We start from the raw sequence: 23,900 nt of genomic DNA on the forward strand, positions 1-23,900 counted from the left end.
GATTTTGTGAAAAATTGTAGAGCCTAGGGCTAAGTCACTATAAAGGCAAGCTATGGGCATTTAAAAGGTTTGACTCAGAAATATATTTTTCCTTTGGAGTAAAAATGAAATAATAATAAGTAATCTATATCTAAACTCTTTTGGCTAAGAATAAACCTCTGTTTTACATTTTTTTTTTTTTTGATTGATTGAATTTATTTTTACATTATGTTCTGCCTTTTTTCTTTTTACTCTTAACATCATTTTTTTTATGTTTATGGTTTTTGCCCTTTAAAAGCACAGAACGGACAGCTAGGTACAGCTTTTGCCAGTAAATGGAAGGATCTCAGTATTTGATAAACTTTGATGAAAATGGATACCACAGTTTTTGAAAACGTAAATATTTGCATAGGGAAACGGTATAGGCCTACTACTTCACTGAAGCACTGCAAAAATTGGAAGAAGATTTTCTAACTTCTGTAATTGCTCTCCAATAAAAACTTAATGTTTATACCCAAGGATTTGACGCAACCTTATCACATTCTTGACAAAAAGCAATGCATATTTGAAATAATCATTAGATTGTTCATTAGGTTCATAAAAGCTGTATAGTCTTGAATGGAATGAAAATGTCTGAAACATAATAAACTAAAGGCTTTTCAAAGTAATAACTTGATAGACGTAATCGACTCATAAAAATTATAGCTTGAAGAATATTATTCAGAATTCTTTCCTATTTCGCCTTTTCTTATCCCAATACTCCCATCACTCTTAGATTGAAAATCAATCTAATTAATGTGTTATTATTAGGAACTAACCAAAAATAAATTTTAAATCAATGACATTGACTACCCATTCTATAATATTTAAAATTTGTGATCTCTGGTTCTCTGTCCCTAAATATACACTTCAAGGAGTTAAGATGTAGGGCGGGGTGTAGGGGGGGGGGGGCAGTGGCGTACCTAGGATTTTCCACAGGGGGGGGGGCAAAACCGTCCACCAAAAAATTTGAAAAGCAAAAAAAAAAAAAAAAAAAAGGTCTTCAAGCTCGTCAGGGGGGCAATAAAGGTCTTCAAGCTCGTCAGGGGGGGGGGCAAAACAGGTTTTTCAAGCCCGTCAGGTGGGGCAAAGATACGTCTTTTGCATTGGTTGTGACTCGTCAGGGGGGCAGAGTGCCCCCCCCCCCGTAGGTACGCTAGTGGGGGGGGGGGGTATCCGAGATCGCCAAGCCGCGTCTAATGTATAGTTTTTTAGGGGATTAATAAAGGTATAATAAGGCCCCAAAAATGACATTCATGCAACTTGCTGCCCCCCCCCTCTCCGACCCATTACAATATAACTGATTACGTTATGCATAATTTGTATTTTGTCATTTCTGTGAGTCACCCGATGATACAATATCACAGATTGTCGTTTTATATATAAAATACAAATTACTATTTGAATTTCTGCTCCAAAAATGCAAAAAGTGTAAAATCATCATTATTGTAATTTATCATCAATTTAATATTTAAGAAAAAAATCAAGTTATACAGATTCTTCATAACAAGTCGAAATAATGCAATTAAGGCTATGAGAAAAACAAATAAAATTCAGGATTTTCACTTTAAATTTAAAGTGATCAAAGGTCTAGTCCACCTCAGAGTAATGTTGATTTGAATCAATAGAGAAAATCAAACAAGCATAATGCTGAACATTTCATTAAAATCGAATGTAAAATGAGAAAGTTATGACATTTTGAAGTTTCCCTTATTTTTCACAAAATAATTATATGCACAATTTAGTCACGTGCAAATGAGAGAATCAATGATGTCCCTCACTCAATATTTCTTTTGTTTTTTATTGTTTGAATTATACAATATTTCTATTTTTACAGATTTGACAATATGCCTGAGGACCAACTTGACTGAAACATAAAATTTTAAACAATGGTAATTCCACATCAGGGAGAAATAAAACTTTGTTTCACAGGACAATGGGGAAAAATAGAATATTTCATATAATAAAATACAAAAGAAAATTACAGTGAGTGAGTGATGTCATCAGTTCCCTAATTTGCATACCAACCGGTATGTGCATAACAATTTTGTGAAATTAAGCGAAACTTAAAAATGTTATAATTTTCTTATTTTACATCCGATATTGATGACATTTTCAGCGTTATGTGCTTGTTGGATTTTTTTTTTTTTTTATTAAATTCAACTTTTTGTTGGGGTGGACTTGTTCTTTAAGGAAGGTATTCCTGTGGTGAGAAAGAGACAATAAATGATAATCTGAAGATTTTAAAAAGATCGAAAATAAGTTGGGATAGACAGATTAGATAGATAAATGGATAGATATATTGGTTGATCGATAGATAAACTTTATAGAGGGGTGCCTATGGGAAGAAAGAAAAATGGGGGAAATGCCGTATTAAAGGGGAAGTTCACCCTGAAGAAAAGTTGGTTGTAAAAATAGCAGAAAAAAATAATAAAAAATATTGGTGAAGGTTTCAGAAAAATCCGTTAAAGATTGAGAAAATTTTATTAGAATTTTAAGTTTTCGATTTGTGACGTCATAAACGAGCAGCTGCCCTCATTGTTATGTAATATAAAATGCATGAATTTCATTTTTTTAATGGTTCCTGATGACTAATTTTTGTTTTATTTTCATGATCGTGTGTAAAATTATTTGTGTATTGATATACAAAAGGTACAGTCAAAGCCATGACATTTCATTGATTTTCTACCATTCGTTATGTAGGAATGCTACTCGCATAAATTATTATGACGCCACTAATCAACTAACTGAAATTCTAATAAACTTTTTATTTCTTTGATGGATTTTTCTCAAACCTTCGGCGATATTTTTTATTGTTTTTTCTGCTATTTCTGCAATATTTGTTTTTGTCAGGGTGAACTTTCCCTTTAATGTCATTGAATTTCACCGTTCAATGTACTAAAGAACTGCTCATAAACGTATCAGAATGATATACATTATAAGATTCAGGTAATAATCATCAGTCATCATACATTGGTTGTGTACTTTTTTTAAAGGAACCTACCAGGCTACCCTGCATCGGCAGTGGGTATTACAGGTATATTGTTCCGTATCGATTTTGAGGATATGAGGGAAAGTATTATTGAAGGGGCCTATTGTATCAAACAATGAACATCGCAGGTAGCAACAAGACAATTCTGTTTACACTTCTTAACTACGAGCAGTCTGCCACTCTCTGGTTGGTACAGATAGGCGGATGGGAGGGGGGGTGGGATGTCAATCAAATTAATTGATCACGAAGTGTTTTTAAAAGATATTTAAAATAAAGGACAGAATGATTTTGTGGTATATTTCCTAATCATGCCATACATAAATCACCGTGCCTTCGACATTAAAATAATTCTCTAAAGTTCATCTATGTGACTGTCTCAAAAACAATCTATGTTTGTAGTATGTATATAATATTTCATATAATTTTGATATAGACCCACGATATGATGTTTTCCCTTTATTTAATGCACTTTGTATCTTATTGGAAGTCGATTTACGCCTGTAAATGAAATTCGTCATCACTGTTCCTATCATCCATTTTGAAAGTGTAATATTACTCATGTAATGAAATATTATACGCATGTAAGAACATCAAGTAAACTTAACATGATTCCAAACAAGATAGCGGATTGTAATATAAATTTATTATCAAAAGGAAGAACAGGAATAGTTTTATACTTTTAAAGATTGAAGTCAGCAATTTAGCATAATCATGCAGAATTGCAATATTAGTTCGGTTTCATTTTGCTCTAGATGTTGCTCCCGGCAACAGTATCTATGGGGTTTTATTTGTCTAAACGAACACAGACGACCCCCCCCCCACATGCACCATTCTTCAAACAAGACAAGATAACAACAAAACAATCATCGATATTAGATTCGCAACCACTATAATGGCAACCTAACGATGCGAACTTTACAAGCAATACCAACGGCTATAAAGTGTTCGCTCGAGCTGATCGACTCATCGCCATTGGTCAATTATTTGTTTATGGTCAAGCCGCATAGCAACGGCTAAGGTGTATAAATGAACGTCGGGGAGTGAAGTCGCCATATTCAGATTTTGCTCAAGACACATCGCACGTCGAAGGCATTTCGTGAATTTGCGACTTTTAAGTCAATATTTTTTCTTCGTTAAATACTTCATAACTCAAGAACTTCAAGATGGTATGTGTATTTCATTTATTTTTTTAACGTCAGTTAATAATTGTGATCATTGTGCCAACCTGTTGCTCTTTTAGATGAATATTTTTTTACTGGTTCTGATTACTACTCTACAAAATTTAAATCGATGTGACTATTAGATACTAGTTTTTGTAAAGTTTATAATCAATATATACAGCTTGTCAACTTAAGTGAGGAAATACACCAGAGTGACATTGTATATTCAAAGAGCGACCTACTATCTTTGGCAAAAACCATTACCTTACAGTTATCAACCGCCTTTGATATCTTTGACATTTTAGATTGTCTATAATAGAATACTTTATGATATATATATTTTTAAATATAAATATATTCATCAAAATTTTATATCTTATGTCTAAATTAATCTCACTTTCTCTCATTATTATAGCGTGAATGTATCTCTATCCACGTCGGCCAAGCCGGAGTCCAGATCGGTAATGCCTGCTGGGAGTTGTACTGCCTTGAGCACGGCATCCAGCCTGATGGTCAGATGCCCTCAGACAAGACCATCGGAGGTGGTGATGACTCCTTCAACACCTTCTTCAGTGAGACTGGAGCTGGCAAGCACGTCCCCCGTGCCGTCTTCGTCGACCTCGAGCCAACCGTAGTCGGTAAGCATGAAACTTACATTCGTCAAAAGAATGAAGATGCTAATTAAAAAAAATTTATTGATCTTATGTATTGATCCTATTCAGTAAAGTCTTAGATTTCCATGTTATCATTTTGCGTATCATGGAAAAATATTGTTAACAAAACTTATATTGACTAATTCTTCATCAGTAACCATGGTAACAGTAAAATATTACAAACTGTATCTGTTACTTTTCAGTTTATCGTTTAACGACATAAAGTATCATTCTCGTTCTCATTTTATTTCATCTTAATAATGATTTTTTTCCCCTCTACTTTAGATGAGGTCCGTACCGGAACCTACCGTCAGCTCTTCCACCCTGAGCAGCTGATCACCGGCAAGGAGGATGCTGCCAACAACTACGCCCGTGGTCACTACACAGTCGGAAAGGAACTCATCGATATCGTCCTCGACAGGATCAGGAAGTTGGCTGACCAGTGCACAGGTCTTCAGGGATTCCTCATCTTCCACAGCTTCGGTGGTGGCACCGGCTCTGGCTTCACCTCCCTGCTCATGGAGCGTCTGTCTGTTGATTACGGAAAGAAGTCCAAGCTCGAGTTCGCCATCTACCCTGCCCCTCAGATCTCCACCGCTGTCGTCGAGCCCTACAACTCCATCCTGACCACCCATACCACCCTCGAGCATTCCGACTGTGCCTTCATGGTCGACAACGAAGCCATCTACGATATCTGCCGTCGCAACCTTGACATCGAGCGTCCCACCTACACCAACTTGAACCGTCTCATCGGACAGATTGTCTCCTCCATCACCGCATCTCTGCGATTCGATGGTGCCCTCAACGTCGATCTTACCGAGTTCCAGACCAACTTGGTGCCCTACCCACGTATCCATTTCCCTCTTGCAGTCTATGCCCCAGTCATCTCTGCCGAGAAGGCCTACCATGAGCAGCTGACTGTTGCCGAGATCACCAACGCCTGCTTCGAGCCTGCCAACCAGATGGTGAAGTGCGATCCCCGTCACGGCAAGTACATGGCCTGCTGTCTCCTTTACCGTGGTGATGTCGTCCCCAAGGATGTCAACGCTGCCATTGCTACCATCAAGACCAAGCGTACCATCCAGTTCGTCGATTGGTGTCCAACTGGTTTCAAGGTCGGTATCAACTACCAACCACCCACCGTCGTTCCCGGTGGTGATCTTGCCAAGGTCCAGCGTGCCGTCTGCATGTTGAGCAACACCACCGCCATCGCCGAGGCATGGGCTCGTCTTGACCACAAGTTCGATCTGATGTACGCCAAGCGTGCTTTCGTCCATTGGTACGTCGGAGAGGGTATGGAGGAAGGAGAATTCTCCGAGGCTCGTGAGGATTTGGCCGCTCTCGAGAAGGACTACGAAGAAGTCGGAACCGACTCCGTCGATGCAGAGGGAGAGGAGGAGGAAGGCGACGAATATTAGACAGGTTCTTACACTCATGACGCTAATCTACATTACGAACTGAAATGACCTATTACTTTCTAGCAATAATGATAAAATATTTGCTCTGAACTCTATATAATTTTGGACTTTACCCAGTATCACAGATAAAGAGAAGATCTGTGCCACATTATTTCAAATAAACATGTCTCTGAACATAATATTTTTAAAGAAATACTCATTCCTTCTTTCCATTATTTTTGCAGCATCACAGGTTAAGATGATGTTTGGTCTGCGGGTGATTATAAAGGAGAATTGTAATAGATGTGATTTCATTGTGATTATGTTGGTGATGTTTATGATTATGATGATGATGGTGATGATAATATGACGACGATGATGATGGTGATGATGATGATGATGGTGATGATGATGATGGTGATATTGATGATGATGATGATGGTGATGATGTTGATGATGATGGTGATGATGTTGATGATGTTGATGATGTTGATGATGATGGTGATGATGTTGATGGTGATGATGATGGATGATGTTGATGATGATGTGGTGGTGATGGTGGTAGTGAGGATGATAGTGGTGATGTTGATGATGATGATGGTGATGGTGATGGTGATGATGATGATGATGATGATAATGGTGATGATGATGATGATGGTGATGATGATGATAATGGTGATGATGATGGTGATGATGATGATGATAATGGTGATGTTGATGATGATGATAATGGTGATGATAATGGTGATGTTGATGATGATGATGATGATGGTGATCATGTTGATGACGATGATGGTGATGATGATGATGATGTGGTGGTAGTGATGATGATGTGGTGGTAGTGGTGATGATGATGGCGTTGGAGTTGGTGGTAGCAGCGACTGATAGCGGATTGACACGTAAAGTCCCCCAAAAGGTTATCACCCAAATCACACCCCCATTGACATTTTTCTATTTTCTTTTTCTAAAATATGAATAGTTTACCCTCCAGGGAGTTCCACCCATGCACCGCCTTGGAGGACAAAATATCACATTTTAGAAATAGACCATAAGATGACTAGGTGAACTGGATGAATATGATGACGATGATGAATATGATGACGATGATAATGATGATGATGATGATAATGATGAGGATAATGATGATGATGATAACGATCATGATGATGATAATGATCATGATATGAGTCTATTACGATTAAATAAAATTTAATTCAAGCTTTGAATATGAAATGAGGTAAGAGAATACAATTCCCAGTTGAAAATACTATTTCTGGGATTATCAAAAGGTCCAAACACTTTATAAAAATTATATTTTTCAGGAGAATAAGTTTATGAGCGTCTCTTATATTTGATCATTCCATTTAAAAAGATATAGACTGTGTTGATGAAATTGTATAGATATAGTGATGAATCATAAATGGTTAGCAAGCTCAGTGATTGGCAAACTTCCACTACAACTTTATTTGGTAGTGCGGCATTTTAATAGTTTCCTGTCCCATGTTATTACATAAAATAGAGTGATTTAACATATTTCCGATAGGTCAGTAGTTAGATGATCATTAGTGAATAAGGGGATGGACGTGGCACTTCACCCCAAAAGTTAGAAAAATGAAAAACAATATTCTTGTCATTTATAAAATTCTACATTTTTATTGAATAAAAAGTAGTCGAATGTGGGAAAATTGATATGATTCCAAAACAATCATTATTAAATTGAAAACACACTAAAAGCAAACTTGTACTATTACTGTTAAACGGGCTTGAAATTGACTGCATGTCATTTATTTTTAATAAAATTTGATTATGTGTCCCGGCCAGTTTGAATAATCCTTGGACGCGTCAGTATGATGCTTTCCCTGTAATCAGAGAGTCGTGTGTTCGAATCCCACCACATCCTAGCGTCATTTGGCAAGGCATCAATCCACTCTTTGCCTTTGGAATACTCAGTGAGTGCAGAAATTGCAAACATAATTGTGTGCGGGTATGTCAGGATTCGATGGAATAAACTCTATATAAGAAAGAAATATAAATATCATTTTTATTGACTATATCCACCTATTATTACGTGTATCAATAGAACGTGTGTACTGGTGTATGGACCGTTTCAGACGGGTTTTTTATACCAAAAAACCCCAAACAAAAGAAAACAAAACACCTGTTGAACCAGTTACCTCCTGCAACCGCGCTGCATGTGTATACAGTATACACATAAGTATCTACGTTTCACGCTATATAACATTTAAAGACATCAAAGTGGACGTATTATTTTCCCTATCATTCTGATGAAGGCTTCGTGACTGCTTATCGACTTGTAGGCCTATAGGCAATGATAGGTATAAACATTTTCATCTTTTCTTGGTGATCGACTGGTCCCACTTTTTGAAGCAGTGCGGAATATGATTTTCTACTAATAAAGCGACTACCTTTCTGATTTTCCTGTAATTCGGCATATATGGTAAGAAGTACTCTTTATGATAGTTTGATCACACTTTTCGTCTATAGTATTGGGATAATCTCTTTAAAAAATAGAGAGAATTATAAACTTCTCTGACAAAGGGAATACAACTTATAAATTAAGAGTGAAATTCAGTCTTTAAATCACATTTTTGTGAAGTATTCGTATGTCAACTTTAAATTTACTCTAACTTCACTTCATTATCAATTCGAGTGAAAACGGAGTGATTTTAAACCTAATTTAAACAAAAATCAAATTCTTGATAGATATTGACATAATATTCTGAAAATCATAATTTACACCTTTTTCATTACTTTTTCTTAGGTTTTTTTTTTTTTTTTTTTTTTTTTTTTTTTTTTTGGGGGGGGGGGGGTCCATAGTCCCCAAGCCCCGCCTCTATATTCGCGGGTGGTAAGGACCATTGGTTATGAAACAAGGTGAAGGCTTATATAGAAGCTGTTACATTTAGCCAAAAATTATGAAAAGCGCCTTCTCTCCTTTGGTGGAGACAGCTAGCCACATTGTGATGAAAAATGACATTCCGTATTAATTTCAGTTAAGCAAAGCAACTGTGTGTTAACATATAAGTGACAAGAATATTTTTTACAAAGATTTAGCGTTATATCATATGTGCTACACAAGAACGATGTTTTATCACTTATTAACATTTCAAATCATATGCATGAAGGGGCGCACCTATTAATAACTGTGTTTTTCTTCCTGGACCAAGGTCGATAGGTTCTGTTTTTTGTTGTTGTTTTTTTTTGTAGTTCAGGGCCCAGTTTATAATGACCTGATGGCCGAATCCCATATTGATTTCTGTTAGGATGCCGGAAAACGCAGAACTTGGTATAAAGCGATGGTATAATCATAATCAGGAGTCCAGAGTTCGAACCTATTCAACACGCTATTATGTGTCTGCCACAGCCACTGATCTGAATACTAACTTATAGTATGTACAATAACAGGTCGTACTGGCCTATTAACATCGGGAAGGTAACAGATATTCATTCGAGTCAACCCATGCTCAAAATTATTTTGAAATGGTTGATTGACAAGTGTATCATGATTGTCCATGTAACACTGATTCTATATTGGTAATTACTGAACTCAGTCCTTTTCTCAAATTGGGAAGAAATATCACCAACTTTGGAACTATATTTTTAATGACGGAAGGATAAGGGTTATTTTACTGTTTCAGGTGATGAATTTGATCCCTGAGCTGGAGAGTCCTTTATAAATGCCGATTTATTTTAAAATTGAGCCAGTCGAGTGACCCTTTTCTAGTCAGATGTGGATTGTCAGATATATATCATATCCACTGCATGGTAGTAACATTCGACCCCCGAATTTCATCCTTATTTTTTAATGAATTTTTTAACACACGAGTCTATGGGAAATGTTTTAGGCCTGCGATGCCTATACAGATCCAATGATATAGTTAGCCTGCGTCATAAGAGTTTTTAGTATAGGCCTATATCTCTATGGTTTTACAGTTTGACGATTATTCGTGTTTTCAACAGCATGGAATGCAAATTGAATTGAATGTCGATTAGGAAAAAAACATTAATGAATGTTGATTAACAAAATACAATGAAGGTGACCAGTGCTCCTTAAAAAATTGCAACTGATCATATTGGGATTGTAATTTATCATAATCAATTTATTCTTAATCATTCTTTAATGTATGCACATCAAAGTAAAATATCAACATCAAATCTTAATAGAAAAAACTTATTTTAAATAATGGGATCCGTAAAACAATTCTATTGCAATGATAATGAAAGATGTTCTCATTACTGTATAACACTTTTAAGTCATCCATAGTTATCTTAATTTTTTGTTGTTATATTTTAAATCGAGCATTTTACCATCAGCTGATCTCGATCTTCTTCAAGCAGAGTTTATTTCAAAGGAATACACAAAACTATCGAAGGCTAATAGTAATAAAATGGGTGAGTATATTCACTTAAATCTGATTTTTGAAAGTAAAATATAGAATTTGCCCGCGACGACAGAGCCTACTCAGTTGTGGCTCATTCACTCTGGAACTCACTCCCCCGTACTGCTTTTGAAATCTTTCTTCTCTTAATTCATTCAAAGTAGCGCTGAAGTCACAATTTCTAATAACAATAATTAAGTCTGCATTAGTTGACCAGTGCTAAATGTATTGAATTAGTCAAGTTGTGAATTTATTGTAAAGCGTTTAGATATTTTTATTAGACGCTATATAAATCATTCTTAATTATTCTTATTTTTCGCCTTCGAAAGACAGAAAAAGATGGCGACCAAACTCAAGAATGTTCTTTGCCTTCATGTGCTTTTGGTGTGTGACTTGCATGGATTCTTTACGTATTAACCCTAGCGTCGCCATCACGGCGATGGCTGTTTCCAATCACGCAAAAGAAAATGTATCACGTGGTCCAAACAACTCTACGCATGCGTGTATCAATGATGGAATCACAGAAGATGCGGATGATACGGATATCAAGGTAAAAGAACAAAATATGATCCTCAAACAAACAGCACTAAGCTATATTGATCTAGGATGAATTAAATAAAAAAACATATATTTTGACTCCTTAAGTTGAAGGGTTTTTTTGGAGAAAATATAGGAAAGAGAAAGGAAATATAAATCTATGATGTTTCCTCCTGAGTAGAATTCTTCTCATCGTTGTATTCATAGGCCTGCGCTTAATTTTCAATGATTGTTTTCAGATGATATTCCTGATTTTTCCATGACCTAATAATATAATAGTTTGGTACATTCTTTCTGGTCTTAGAACACCTTTAAGCATGTAAAGTGCAATGCGTTGAATCTTTCAGACCATGCAGAAAGGTGTGAAATTGCATCTGTAGGCCTATATAAAACGTGTTTAGTGTGGCATTACTATAAAAGAATAAAGTTGTACTATTTCTTCTCATAGTACATCAATTAAATTATTTTCCTGATTACAGCCTGAATTCATATGGAGCAGTCGGACACAAGAGCTTCTTCTTTCCGCGTTCTTCATCGGGCTACCCATAACCCAACTCCCAGGCGGCTGGCTCGCCGATAGAGTTGGCGGGAAATGGGTAGTCATGATTGGAGGTGTAGTGACTGCTGTAATGAACATGCTCGTTCCTGTAGCAGCCAGGACAGGAGCTGGGTATTTCTTTGGAGTGAGGCTGTTGGCTGGACTAGCTGAGGTGAGTCAGGCATACTGATCGATTAACATTGACCATATTCATGATATTAGGATTTTGCAATATGGGGCACGGAGCAGGTATACACAGAAAGTTGATCGATTTTGTTTGTCAGTTAACATTACAAGCGAAAAGAAGTAAAGATATCACTCCCTCAATTATTGTCGAAAATGATAATTATCCTTAAGGGGGAAGTTCACCCTTACAAAAATTTCATTTTAAAAATAGCAGAAAAAATAAGGTCTGAGGAAAATCCATCAAAGAAGAAGAAAGTTATTAGAATTCGAAGCTTTTTTTTTATATTTGTGCTGTCTTAGACGAGTAGCTACCCCCTATCGTTATGTAATATATGCATAAATTTCAATTTTTTAGTGGTTCATGATGACTAAACAAATTATTCTTTCAGGAGCGGGTGTTGAATAATTTGTCTGTTGATATACTATAATAAGTATAATAAAACGCATTTTTTTCCTTTTTTTTTTTTTTTATAGAAAATGACATTTGATTTCAGTAATTCACATGTGAAGCTGCTCGCATGTGACGTCACAAATGAAAAAAATCTCTTTTTAAATCTTTGATAGATATTCCTCGAACCGTCACCAATATGTTTTTATCATTTTTTCTCCGATTTTTACAATAAACTTCAATAAATTTCAGGGTATACTTCCCCTTTACAAATAATCTCAAAATAAGAATTGAAAAGCAATCGTCACACGACCCCAGATATTAAAAGGAGAAATACTTTTCTTTGGCGTCTTTACCATTAGTATGCATTTCCGTTCTAATAGTTGCACACCAACAAAGTAACACAGGGGCATCGCCAGGAAATTTTGATAGGGAGGGGCGGGTGTTTTTTCTTTATTAAATCATAATAATTATTGGGTTAATATAGCCCATAACTTGTACCCTTCATCCTTCTCTCCTTCCCTTTTCTCATCCTTTCACTACATGAGCAATCATGTGGATGGTTACCCCATGCCCCCCCCCTTGTCACCGCTCCTTCAGTTAAAACCATTAAATCCTTGTTGTTGTTTTTTAAGGATGTTTTTATTGTATTCTCTCAAATCAAAATAAAACATTCACATTCCATAAGCAAGTAGTACAAACTATTTGAAACATGATTATAAATTATACAATAAATCCATAACAAGTATAATTATACATCAAACTTCAAAGATACTGGAAATTAATAATGCGTTTCAGCATTTACAAAATGAAATATTAACAAAATGTATGAAATGATAAGAGAAAAAAAAGTCATGTGATCGATATTGTCCTACTGAACATGAAAGAAAATACACTAAACCGCGACAAAACATTTTCACTGGTATGTAGCGAAGTGAGATCATGCTTCACTAGTCGTGCAAACAGTTTCAAAAAACAGTGATAAACATGAGGGATTCAATTTTGCATAAAACAAAAAATGGAAATACGTCCCAACTGCGTGAGAAATGTATGTAAAGTGTACTTTTGAAATAACTATAATCATAACCATGACCCATAACTATTGACTATCAATTATTGTGCGTGGTTGATTGTATTACTGTTTCCTTTTAGGTTCAGGCAAAAGTTACATGGAGAGATCTGTCTGTCGTAACGGTCGTGTTCAACGAAAAATGTTATAAGCTACTGTGAATCCTTGCTTCTGATTGGCTGGGTGCAGATACGTCAGTAAAAATCACAGACAAACCTCTTTATGAAATGCTTGCCTGGACTGCGGAAATGATGATCCAAGTCAACGTAATCATTTGTGATGTCACGTTGCTGATTAAAGCATGCGGCGATGGTGGGGGGGGGGGCTCTTTTTTCATTCAAAAGATGTATTATTTCATTTAATTGAATTTAATTTCATTTTTCACAACAAAAATCTGGACAAGAGAATATTGACATCAAGACAATGAACAAAATAAATTTATATATAAAACATTAAAATGTATGTATCATACATAAATAAAAAATCTAAGTGGTATTTTCTGTTACACAATAAATAAGATGGTTGCAACAAAAGCAAAGCTTGAAAGCGTGACAGCAATGGAGAATAACCAAAATAATTACATCTACTGGAAATAGGAAAAACGGGGGGAGAAAAACAGAAAGAAAGATTATTATAAATAGATGAATATGTAAGGTATCCTTACGATATCTCAAGGCCAGTATCATAATTATATAATTCGCTATATTTTTGTAATAATATGATTCAAAGGGCACCGTTGTTCCTGCTATGTTCACGTTACTCGGAAAATGGTCAACAGTCGATACCAACACAAGAATATCATCATTCGCTCTAGCTGGTAAATATTCTATTTCAAATCAATCTCATACAGCCCGGTGGTTTAGATATGCGTTTACAACTTTCTCTCCTATAGTTTTGATCATAATTTATCCTTTTCATGTGAAATTCCATGTTACCAAGTGTTTTTATAATTTGAGCAAGTAACTTTGCGAAACTAACTATACAAATTTCTTATTTCAATGTTAAAGATTCAATTTCATCCATTAATTGCTGTTTTGTTGTATTATGTTTACTGTGTAAATTGCTTCATCATTGTTTGATGGCAAGTGTAATTTACTCAAATTTGTATAATATACACTGTAAAAACTGTGGTGTTAAAACTGACACCAATTGGTGTTAATAGAGGACCACACCCTGAGGTGTTAAAATAACACCCTAGAGATTGAACATAACACCAAAGAGTGTAAATGTTACAACCTTATGGTGTTGTAATAACACCTTTAGGTGTAAAACTAACACCACCAATTTAACATCGGTGTAAAATAACTGATGTGGTCCTCTATGTACACCGGTTAACACCACAGTTTTTGCTGTGTACAAGAAGTGAAACAATCCGTCCCAACATGATTCATGCTTAATAATATTGATTATTTTTGCTGGGATATAGGAAAAATCAATTGTTTCCTTTTCCTCGACACATCAGATAATTATGTTCCGCTCTGGAACTCTGCAAATGAAATGAAATAGTTTCCGTTGAAGTAGTATGTCGTGCTCGTTGCCGACGTTCACACAATGACTGCCGAATTCTCATAATAACCATCAACTTTACGTTTTCAATTGCCCGTATTCTAAAGTCAGGTTTAACTCAACCTCAGGTTTAAAGTTGTTGTTTAAGTATGGACAGCCAATTGTTACATAAATCACTAATGGTAGAGATATCATATTTCAGCTCATTTGGCTCTCAAATCATTCATAATTGTCTAGGAAATATAAATAGATTATTGTCTTCACCTTCGATGAATCAGGAAAGAGCACAGTAAACATAAGAAACGTACAACTTGATAAAAAAATTTGATACTTTTGGCTTCCCATACTTAAACCACAACTTTAAACTTGAGTTTAAGTTAAACCTGACTTCAGAATACGGGCCTATTGGTTTAATAGTATAATATCCAGTGATCATCGAACTGATCGCGTTGTGATAACACGAGACTAGAGCCAGAGATTATGAAGTAGTTTTCTTAACCACCACGCACACACTTTTTTGAACGTAAACAATCTATTTTTAAAAGTTCTCAGTCTTTGTCGAAAATCGGTGAATCAAAACAGCGGGGACTGTGTATAGAAAACGACATATTTGCCATTTTTCGTCCGCTCCGAATCTTACGACGAAGTGCTGTTCCGGTTCACTAATTTTCGACAAAGACCTCTTAGCTGCTCATTGCGATTTGACAGGTATTTTCAATAGATTTACTATGTTTTCGAGTCCGTCCCCGTTGCAATTGCGAAAACATGATATTATCTTATGGCTCGAACTCTGGCTCGACATATGATAAAAGGTTTTTGAGCTGCTGTAGGCCTGCAGCAATATTAATATACATCATCTATGATCATTTGCGGCGGAAGCCAAAAAAATTAGGGGGGTCCACCTGAAATTTTGGGATGGACACAGGTAAAAAATTGGACAAGCAAAAAAAAAAAAGAAAGGTTATCAACAGATAATTTAGGGGGGGGGGGGTCCGTCCCCCACCTCAAATTTAGGAGGGGAGAAATGACTCCCCCCCCCGCTTCCGTCGCCTATATCTATATATGTTCAGTGCCCCGTGACACAAAGCGTAGCGATCGATCGTAGCGCCGATTTTTACGGTTGTTTACATTAAATATTAATGCAATAAATCGTAGAAACGATCAATCGCTAAGGTTTGTGGCACGGGGCACTGATGAAAGATGACGTACACTGTTAGAAAATGTATCCTTGAAATAAAAGAAGTTCCTGCAGTCTCGAGAACACCTGTAATCTTACCAGATTGCGTAATCTTACAGTAAATTCGTATTTGGTGTATGGAACCTTTAAAATTTCCTATAATAAAACACCCTTTTCCCCTTTTTAAACAGACCTGTTCTGTTAAATTGCAGAAAAAAATCCTGTTTTATGAATTTACAGAATTATTCTGTTATTGCTTTCTGCAAAATCTTATTTTTTCTGTAATATCACGTTTTTTTAACAGTGTATGATTGGTGTAGCAGCTCAAAGAGTTTGATCATACAGGACTCAGATCATCAACGAAGGTCTGGTGAAGCTTGTAGGATCGTCAACGAAAACTTGGAAATCAACTTGAAAAGGAAAAAAAAATCGATGATTTTGACAAAAGAACTCATCATTTTGTAATTCTCAATTTTCAGGTGCTCCATTCGGATTGGCTGTAGGTCAAACTCTATCTGGTTTGATATGCTCAACCCCCTGGCTTGGATGGCCGTTCTCATTCTATATCTTAGGTATGATATAAATGTTAAGATGAACATATCAATTAATGATTGCCAACAATCCAGCAGAAAATATAGATTTATTTTTGATGTCTCATGCGAGAACCCCCCCCCCCTATTATGTCACTTTACATGAATTCCATGAGTTGACATTATCTCTGTCTTTTGCTTTTAACATTATGTGAAATGTTATTTAATTATTAATAACTTAAAGGGGATTGAACTGTGTGTGGTCTCTCATTGACTGTGTGTTATAAATACATAGTCTTAAAATATACGTTTTCAGATATCTACTAATACTATATACAGAGAATAAATTGACCTATAATTGTATTTGTAAAGAGAAACAACTAAAATGTTTTGAGAGGAAAAGTAATTATTTTGCTACTTGGTAACATAATTATTGCGGTACAAATGTATTGAGTAGTTAATTAGCATGTTATCATTCAAGTGGGTCTATATTACTAGACTACACTAGCATTATGGGTCAGGAAACTGGCCAGGTATGAGTAGTTGAGGACTCGAGATGGCGCAATTGGTTCGTATCTGCTTTAAGAGTGGGAATTCATGGAATTTATATCACGACTCAGTCAGTCCGCAAGCCCTGAAAAAGTAGCTTCTTTTATCAAAGTGATATTCATGACTAGAGGGTTTTTGCATAGTTAATGAGCTTGGTGCGAACCAAAACATCTCTCTTTATTCGGCCATTGCTGCTCTAAATATTGACCAAATTTCATGTTTTTGATATCTTTGTGAAGAAGAAGAATAATTCTTTCAGGTCATGTGTTTGGATTTTTAAAAGAATGTTGTAATATAGGAAAAACTTTTGATCTAAAACATGAAACAAAATATTTTTTTCATGCAACAAAAGTTATTGTTTTCACACTTAATTTCTGTTTGGGCACAAATGATTTTTAGATCATGATAAAGCTGAAGATCTAAGCTTTAATATGATATAATTTTTTTAAGAAGATGTATTTTAGATGGGTCAGCCAGCTTTTCATAGGCCAAGTACATTTTGCAGCTCAAAAACAAGAATACTGCGCTCTGATTGGTCATATAGACCACACACCCACGCAAATTCCAATGTTCCCCACACTGGGCCTCTGCAAGGTCACACTCACCATGTGGTAATCTCTTCAAATTACCCGCGCCTGTTTGTTTTGAAAACAGTATTCAGCCAATTTCAGAAATCTCGTTTTGCATCTTGATGGAAAAAGCTGGCTGCTGACCCATCTAAAAGATGCCACATATCAAGAGTGACATTGTAAGAAAGTATAGAGTTTGAGCTTTCTGATGATATAAATAATGTTGGTGCCTAAAACACAAAGTGTTGCATAATTTGCAAGTGAAAACAGAGGAAGAAAATTCTGTTTGATGCATCTTTTCAGGTAAAAAATTCACTTATTTATCATATTTCATTCAAAAGAAATGATCAATATAAAAGGGTAACATTAACTCTTGCCCATGGTAAAAAAATAATCAATATTACTCAAGGAGAAAGTGGTTAAATTCTTTGAGAAAGAAAGTCTCACAATTCACGAGATTTTGCAGGGACATGAATTCAGCCACGAGAGGACTTGGATAAATCTTGCGGACTGACTGGACTATACTCGCATGTGTTGTTGTCACTCAATCAAAACAGTACAAACTCACGATATACTGGACTTTTCTGGGGTTTTTTAATACCAATTGTGGTCAGGGTGGACTCCCCTTTTGATAGGAGTGTATATACTTGTCAAATAAAATGGAATAGGTCTTGTCAATTGGATGATGTTCAGAAATAAATTTCTGAGTAAAATGAAATGTTCTATTTCAATAGAATGAAAAGTTCAAATTCAATTTCATTCAACGGGGTACTGCACCATAATACTTTTACTTTTTTTACCCCCCTGGTCCGCGCCTGGGAATGAATCTTGTAACTAAATAATGTGTTTGGAGTTCAGTACCCTTTTTAGACACGCTGAAATTTCCTTAACCCCGTACTATATAGGTGGGGCTAAATTGCCATTTAGCCCCACCTATAGTACGGGGTTAAGCTTAGCCCACTTTCTTTTTACACAGCATTTTTGCAAAGTGGGTTAACCCCATCTTTAGTACGGGATTATTTGGCCCTGCAAAAAAAGCAGGGTTATTCCAGCAATTGCGGTGCTAAGAGCGATAGTACGGGGTTAAGATCGCTAGTGTAAAACGAAAGTGGGCTAAGCTTAACCCCGTACTATAGGTGGGGCTAAATGGCAATTTAGCCCCACCTATAGTACGGGGTAAAGGAAATTTTAGCGTGTGTAAAAAGGGTACGAGTGAATGAGCTACCACTAGTCCGGGGTTAGCGAGTTTCGTGTGTGAAAAGCAAGCATTCCTTATCCGGGGTTAGCAATAACAATTTGGCATGTGTGAAAAGGAAAAAAAATAGTACGGGGTTAAGGATAGTACGGGGTTAAGAAAATTCTGTGTAAAAAGGGTAAAAGTAATAAAGTGGTGACGATGCCGGTGATAATGGTCGTGATGAAGACGGGGTGATGATAATGATGGTGGCGATGATGGTGCTATAGTGATGCTGCTACTGCTGATGATTATGATTTATGTTGGTGGTGCTGGTGGTGATGCTGTAGTGGTAGTGATGCTAATGATGATGATTATGATGGTGATTATATAAAGATGATAATGATACCATAATAATGATTTGATGATAATGATGGCAATAGTGGCATTGAATATGAAAATGTTAAACAAAAGTTCAGACTAATACAACCATCAAATGCACCAAATGATCCCAAACACTTGATTTGTTTTGTGGTGTACAGGTTCAAACGCCCTTGTTTGGGCAATATGTTGGGGGCTCTTCATCAAAGAAAAACCTGATGAAGATACACCGGCTTCGAGTGAAGATGTATCTCACAATGATGACCTACAACAAACACAGGAAAATAATTCGAAGAAGGTTAGTTATTCTGAGAGCAGGTTTCTACTTTTCCTTGAAGGTCAAGTAGAAATGCTCCAAAATCGCTGCACTAAAGGAAATAATTTTGTCCGTAACATATCCCAAAACTATCTTTTTAATTTCACTTTATCAAACTGATCTTTCTGGAGGTGGAGGGTCACATAAACTATTTAAAGATATCAACGGATCAGTTTGGACGGGGAATGATGAGAGTGTGCACCAAATGCCCTCCCTTGATCAGCGCCATGACATTTCAAACCTCTTTAAATTTCCCCTGTCTATCTCCATCAGTAAATGTGTGGGTATCTATTAAAAAACACAAATGTTATACGATCCCTTACGAAACGAAAAACATAATTTTATCTCTGATTTCGTTTTTTTTTTTTTTTTTTGCTTTTTCTTTACGGGCATCTTTTTGATGCCCGTATATCATAAAGAGTTACAACTATGATATCACGGAACCCATAATAATCAAGGCCTCCATAAATGTAGTTACAAAAAAATTCAAAGTACTCGTATCCTCTTTGTATGACAATATCAACTCTTGGTAAATTCTATCTCACAGTCTCTATCTTCATCTTCCTCACCCAGAAATCCTACCCAATATTCAAAGTTCTGACGTCACTTCCTGTGTATGCCTTAATCATCCTGCGATTTTCAATCCATGGTTGGGTTGTGGGAACTCTGCTCACCAACCTACCTATCTTCATGAAGTACATCCTAGGATTCAAAGTGAGAGAGGTAAGGAGATCTAAACAAAATCAAAATAACAAACAATCCAACGCGTGCAGAAAAAGGTATATTAAAGTTGTAATTTCTTTTTCTTCTATTTGTTTTTTTTCTCATTATTTTAATGTTATTCTGTATTCCAAAGTAAACTTTTCACCGCTACCATTAACCTAACCATGTTAACGTGAAGGTTGGAAACCCTGTCTCGCGGAATGTGTTAATGGGTTTTTTTTTTTTTTGGGGGGGGGTAGAAATTTTGTTTTAATACCGAAACTAAAACAACAAAGCCAACAACACGACCAGTGCAAAAAAGTGAATCACAATTTCTCATTCATTTTTTTTGGTCTTAATATCAATGTAAGGTTGGACTTTTGGCCTCTGTTCCCTACATCTGCCAAATGATTACGTGTATAATTACGTCACAGATATCAGACTTTCTCATTGGTCGAGGCATCAGTGTGACGAAGGTTCGAAAGACATCAGCAAGCATTGGTGCGTATTATTACCAGCTAAACATGATCTATATATCATTATTTTCCCGCGAGTTATGACCTTGTTAAATCTCTATTATATTAAATTGATATTTTTCCTGGGGGTGGAGGCGGGAGGTTGGCATTCGTCACTATGCATCCTTTCCATTGAAACAATCATCATAATAGGATGCAGGCATTATCATGTTCAATGCCTAGAGATCAGTACCACCCCCCTCACATAATTCAAAAATCCCAAGCTCTATAATTGGAACCGTCTCATTAAAAAAAAATTATGAAAAGAATAATACTTCAGACTTTAAGAAAAGATTATTTGCCTTTAATCCTGAAATATGGAAAGTTATTTTTAAGGAAGCATTTATGGATGTATTCTGTAGATTTAATCTCACTTTTGTCACTTTTAATGTTGCTTTATGTTTTATTTTTCAAGGTGCCATACTGATAGCTGGGTCACTTATACCGGTTGCTTTTCTCGTATGTAACCGGTATTTCGGCATGGCACTGGTGATCATCGCAACCATAGGAACCGGTGTGGCGTATCCGTCGGTTTTTTCAAATACGGTTGATTTGGCGCCCCGGTCAACGGGTACTCTATATGGAATATCAAATACCATTGGGATATCCGCGAGTTTTATATCACCGTTGATAACCGGAATACTAATTGTCGACCAGGTAAATGATTTTTTTAATTATCATTTATTATAGGAATCAACGACTTCATCACTACCATTGTAAAAAATAATTAAAAAATTGCTTGTAAGAAAAATGTGTGTATCTATATACTTACTCATGAAATTCCGGATTCGTTCCTATCTAGACCTGTTGGCCCCCCTAGCTCATTGCTCAATTTCTTTCTCTTTCTGCTTCACCATCTATATAATTATTACAGAATCTTTTCTTTTTCTTTCCTAACGCTGCATTCTCCTTGATATATGTCGCAAATTATTTTACTTAATTAGATGTTATGACGCGATGCAACTTGACAGAACACTTAAAATAACGCCACCATTTATCGATTGAGGGAAGGGATGCGGCTGCATTTGATTGCGTAGAATCATTTTGTGGAAATACCAGCAGAAGAATTTATCCACCAATCAGAAATCGATGTATGAATAATGGTATAAATAGATACTAGTTGTTATTTATATATCATACCAAGGCTCCCCTTGTAATTAAATATCATCATTTTGATAATCAGCATTGCGATCCAGAGGCCATTCTCCTGTTGATATTTCAAGTCCTTACGACGAAAGTCTCCATTTATGCATTCCTACTTTTTTCTATTATTTTTTTTCATAATTTCAGTATGATCCTGTAAGTTGGAGGTATGTGTTTTACATCGCTTCAGCAATCGCAGCTTTTTCCGCTATTTTTTTCCATACGTTTGGATCGGGAGAAGATCAGAAATGGGTCAAAGACGACGAGACAGAGGAAGTCGAGAATGCCAAGGAAATTGATTTTTATTCGAACCATGGTTATGACAATGGGCAAGATTTTGACAAATGAACTTTTTTTAATTGAGTTGGTCAACGGATTTGTCGGGGCACGCTGCAGTGTTCTCTCTTACAATGACTTACAAAGGTTTTTTTTTTTATTGTTATTGATTTTGGAAAGCTAGCAACCTCGATCATGTGGAGAATTCGGATATAATACAAAATCCCATGCGGTATGAACTTGAAATATATAATTATCATTCATTAAGTAATACTATAAATAAGTTCTCTATAAGTTTAACATTTACATGTTTTTAGGCAGTGAACATCACATAATGACGTTTTTTTGGAGGTTGGATGATATTTGAATCCTGATGACGATCAAAGTATACTGGTCGAAACTTTTCATTAATTCCAACTTAAATGTATCTACAAGGTGTACTTTGAGGGCTGTTATTTCAATAACATTGTAACCTTTATGAATGTCTTAATGTGAATAATGCTTAGACTTTGGAAATATATGTTAATGAACTGAAATAGAAATTGATTTTTTTTTAATGAAGCTTATCTCCGATACTAAATGAAATGTGCATTTCGTGCGAATCATGGGTAAACTTCTTTGGACTTTAATCGAATAACAGACAGACAAAATAACACGATGCCTTATATCAGCTCGAAGAAAGTCAACAACAATAAAACAAAAAGAGAAAGATTGTTAATTAATTCATTTATTCAGGTATTTTTAATATACCTATTATCAAAAACATACAGAGGTAACAAACAAATTTGTGGATAATATCATGGCATAAACACTGAAATATACAAGTACATAAAAGTTTATAAAAAAAAAGAATATAATGTAAAAACTTTTTATCAGGTGAAAATGTAGAACGAAAAAAATACTATTCTGCAAAACACGACCTTTTAAAGTGTAAAGTTCACTGTAACTTGTAAGCACTGATACAAGGTCCTGGCTCCGTAACACAAAGGTTTGCGATGAATTGCAAATATGAAAGAACCGCACTCATTGGCTCCCAGTCAGTATTTTAAACAGAGTGCGCATGCAACGATGATCTTGATTGGTCATGGGTATTCAGCGATTGATTGCAAACCTTTGTGTTAAGGAGCCCTGATGAGTACTGTAATAAAGTAGATATTCCTATAAAACAATATGTTCTTTATCAACGGCTCGAGCATGCATAACTCAGAATGAAATAACTAACAAACAAAAAGGAAGTTGATAGGGGGCCTAGTCATCACGTTCACTGGCGGATCCAGGGGGTGGGGGGCTCAGACGGCCCGTGCCCCCACCTTTGAGAGGCACAATTAAAATGTGTAATGTAACAATGCGGTTAAAACAGAAGTATGCCCTCCCCCTTTTGAAAATCAAGACCTTTTTTTTATATTTTTGCTTGTCAAATTTCTTCGGGGACGAAATGAAATGACCTTAGATTTTAGGTGGAAACCTTTTTTTTTGGCTTGTCGAATTTTTCATCGGGAAAATGCGCCCCCCCCCCCCCTTGGAAAATCCTGAGCCCTGTCTTACAAAGAGTTGTGATTGATCCGATCAATCACAACTATGGACGGCCAGCAACGTCAACATCTAACATGCATGCATGTTTGTTTAAAATATTTTCTAAGATGTATATTCATACATTCATCGTTCTCTTGATGATTCAGTGTGATTCTCTCTGTTTACTGGGGAGATTGCACACATTTACTGTA

General features: G+C 35.9%; 2 protein-coding genes across 2 annotated transcripts; both read left to right on the forward strand.

Moving 5' to 3' along the window:
* The first annotated feature begins 3,850 nt into the window (after window positions 1–3,850).
* Window positions 3,851–6,434, forward strand: LOC129259176 (tubulin alpha-1 chain-like). Its single transcript, XM_054897478.2, has 3 exons — window positions 3,851–4,176; window positions 4,586–4,808; window positions 5,109–6,434. The coding sequence occupies exons 1-3, from the start codon at window positions 4,174–4,176 to the stop codon at window positions 6,239–6,241; spliced, it is 1,359 nt and encodes a 452-aa protein (XP_054753453.1). The 5' UTR covers window positions 3,851–4,173; the 3' UTR covers window positions 6,242–6,434.
* A 1,991-nt stretch (window positions 6,435–8,425) lies between these two features.
* On the forward strand, window positions 8,426–23,018 carry LOC129258564 (sialin-like). The gene is made up of 11 exons (XM_064098082.1): window positions 8,426–8,678; window positions 10,542–10,633; window positions 10,950–11,170; window positions 11,637–11,867; window positions 14,068–14,155; window positions 16,501–16,593; window positions 19,386–19,522; window positions 20,114–20,263; window positions 20,614–20,743; window positions 21,173–21,414; window positions 22,048–23,018. Exons 2-11 carry the CDS (start codon window positions 10,630–10,632, stop codon window positions 22,246–22,248), a joined length of 1,497 nt encoding a protein of 498 aa, XP_063954152.1. The 5' UTR covers window positions 8,426–8,678; window positions 10,542–10,629; the 3' UTR covers window positions 22,249–23,018.
* The last annotated feature ends 882 nt before the right edge of the window (window positions 23,019–23,900 follow it).

This window comes from Lytechinus pictus, chromosome 4, assembly GCF_037042905.1.
Source record: "Lytechinus pictus isolate F3 Inbred chromosome 4, Lp3.0, whole genome shotgun sequence".
NCBI lineage: Eukaryota > Metazoa > Echinodermata > Echinoidea > Temnopleuroida > Toxopneustidae > Lytechinus > Lytechinus pictus.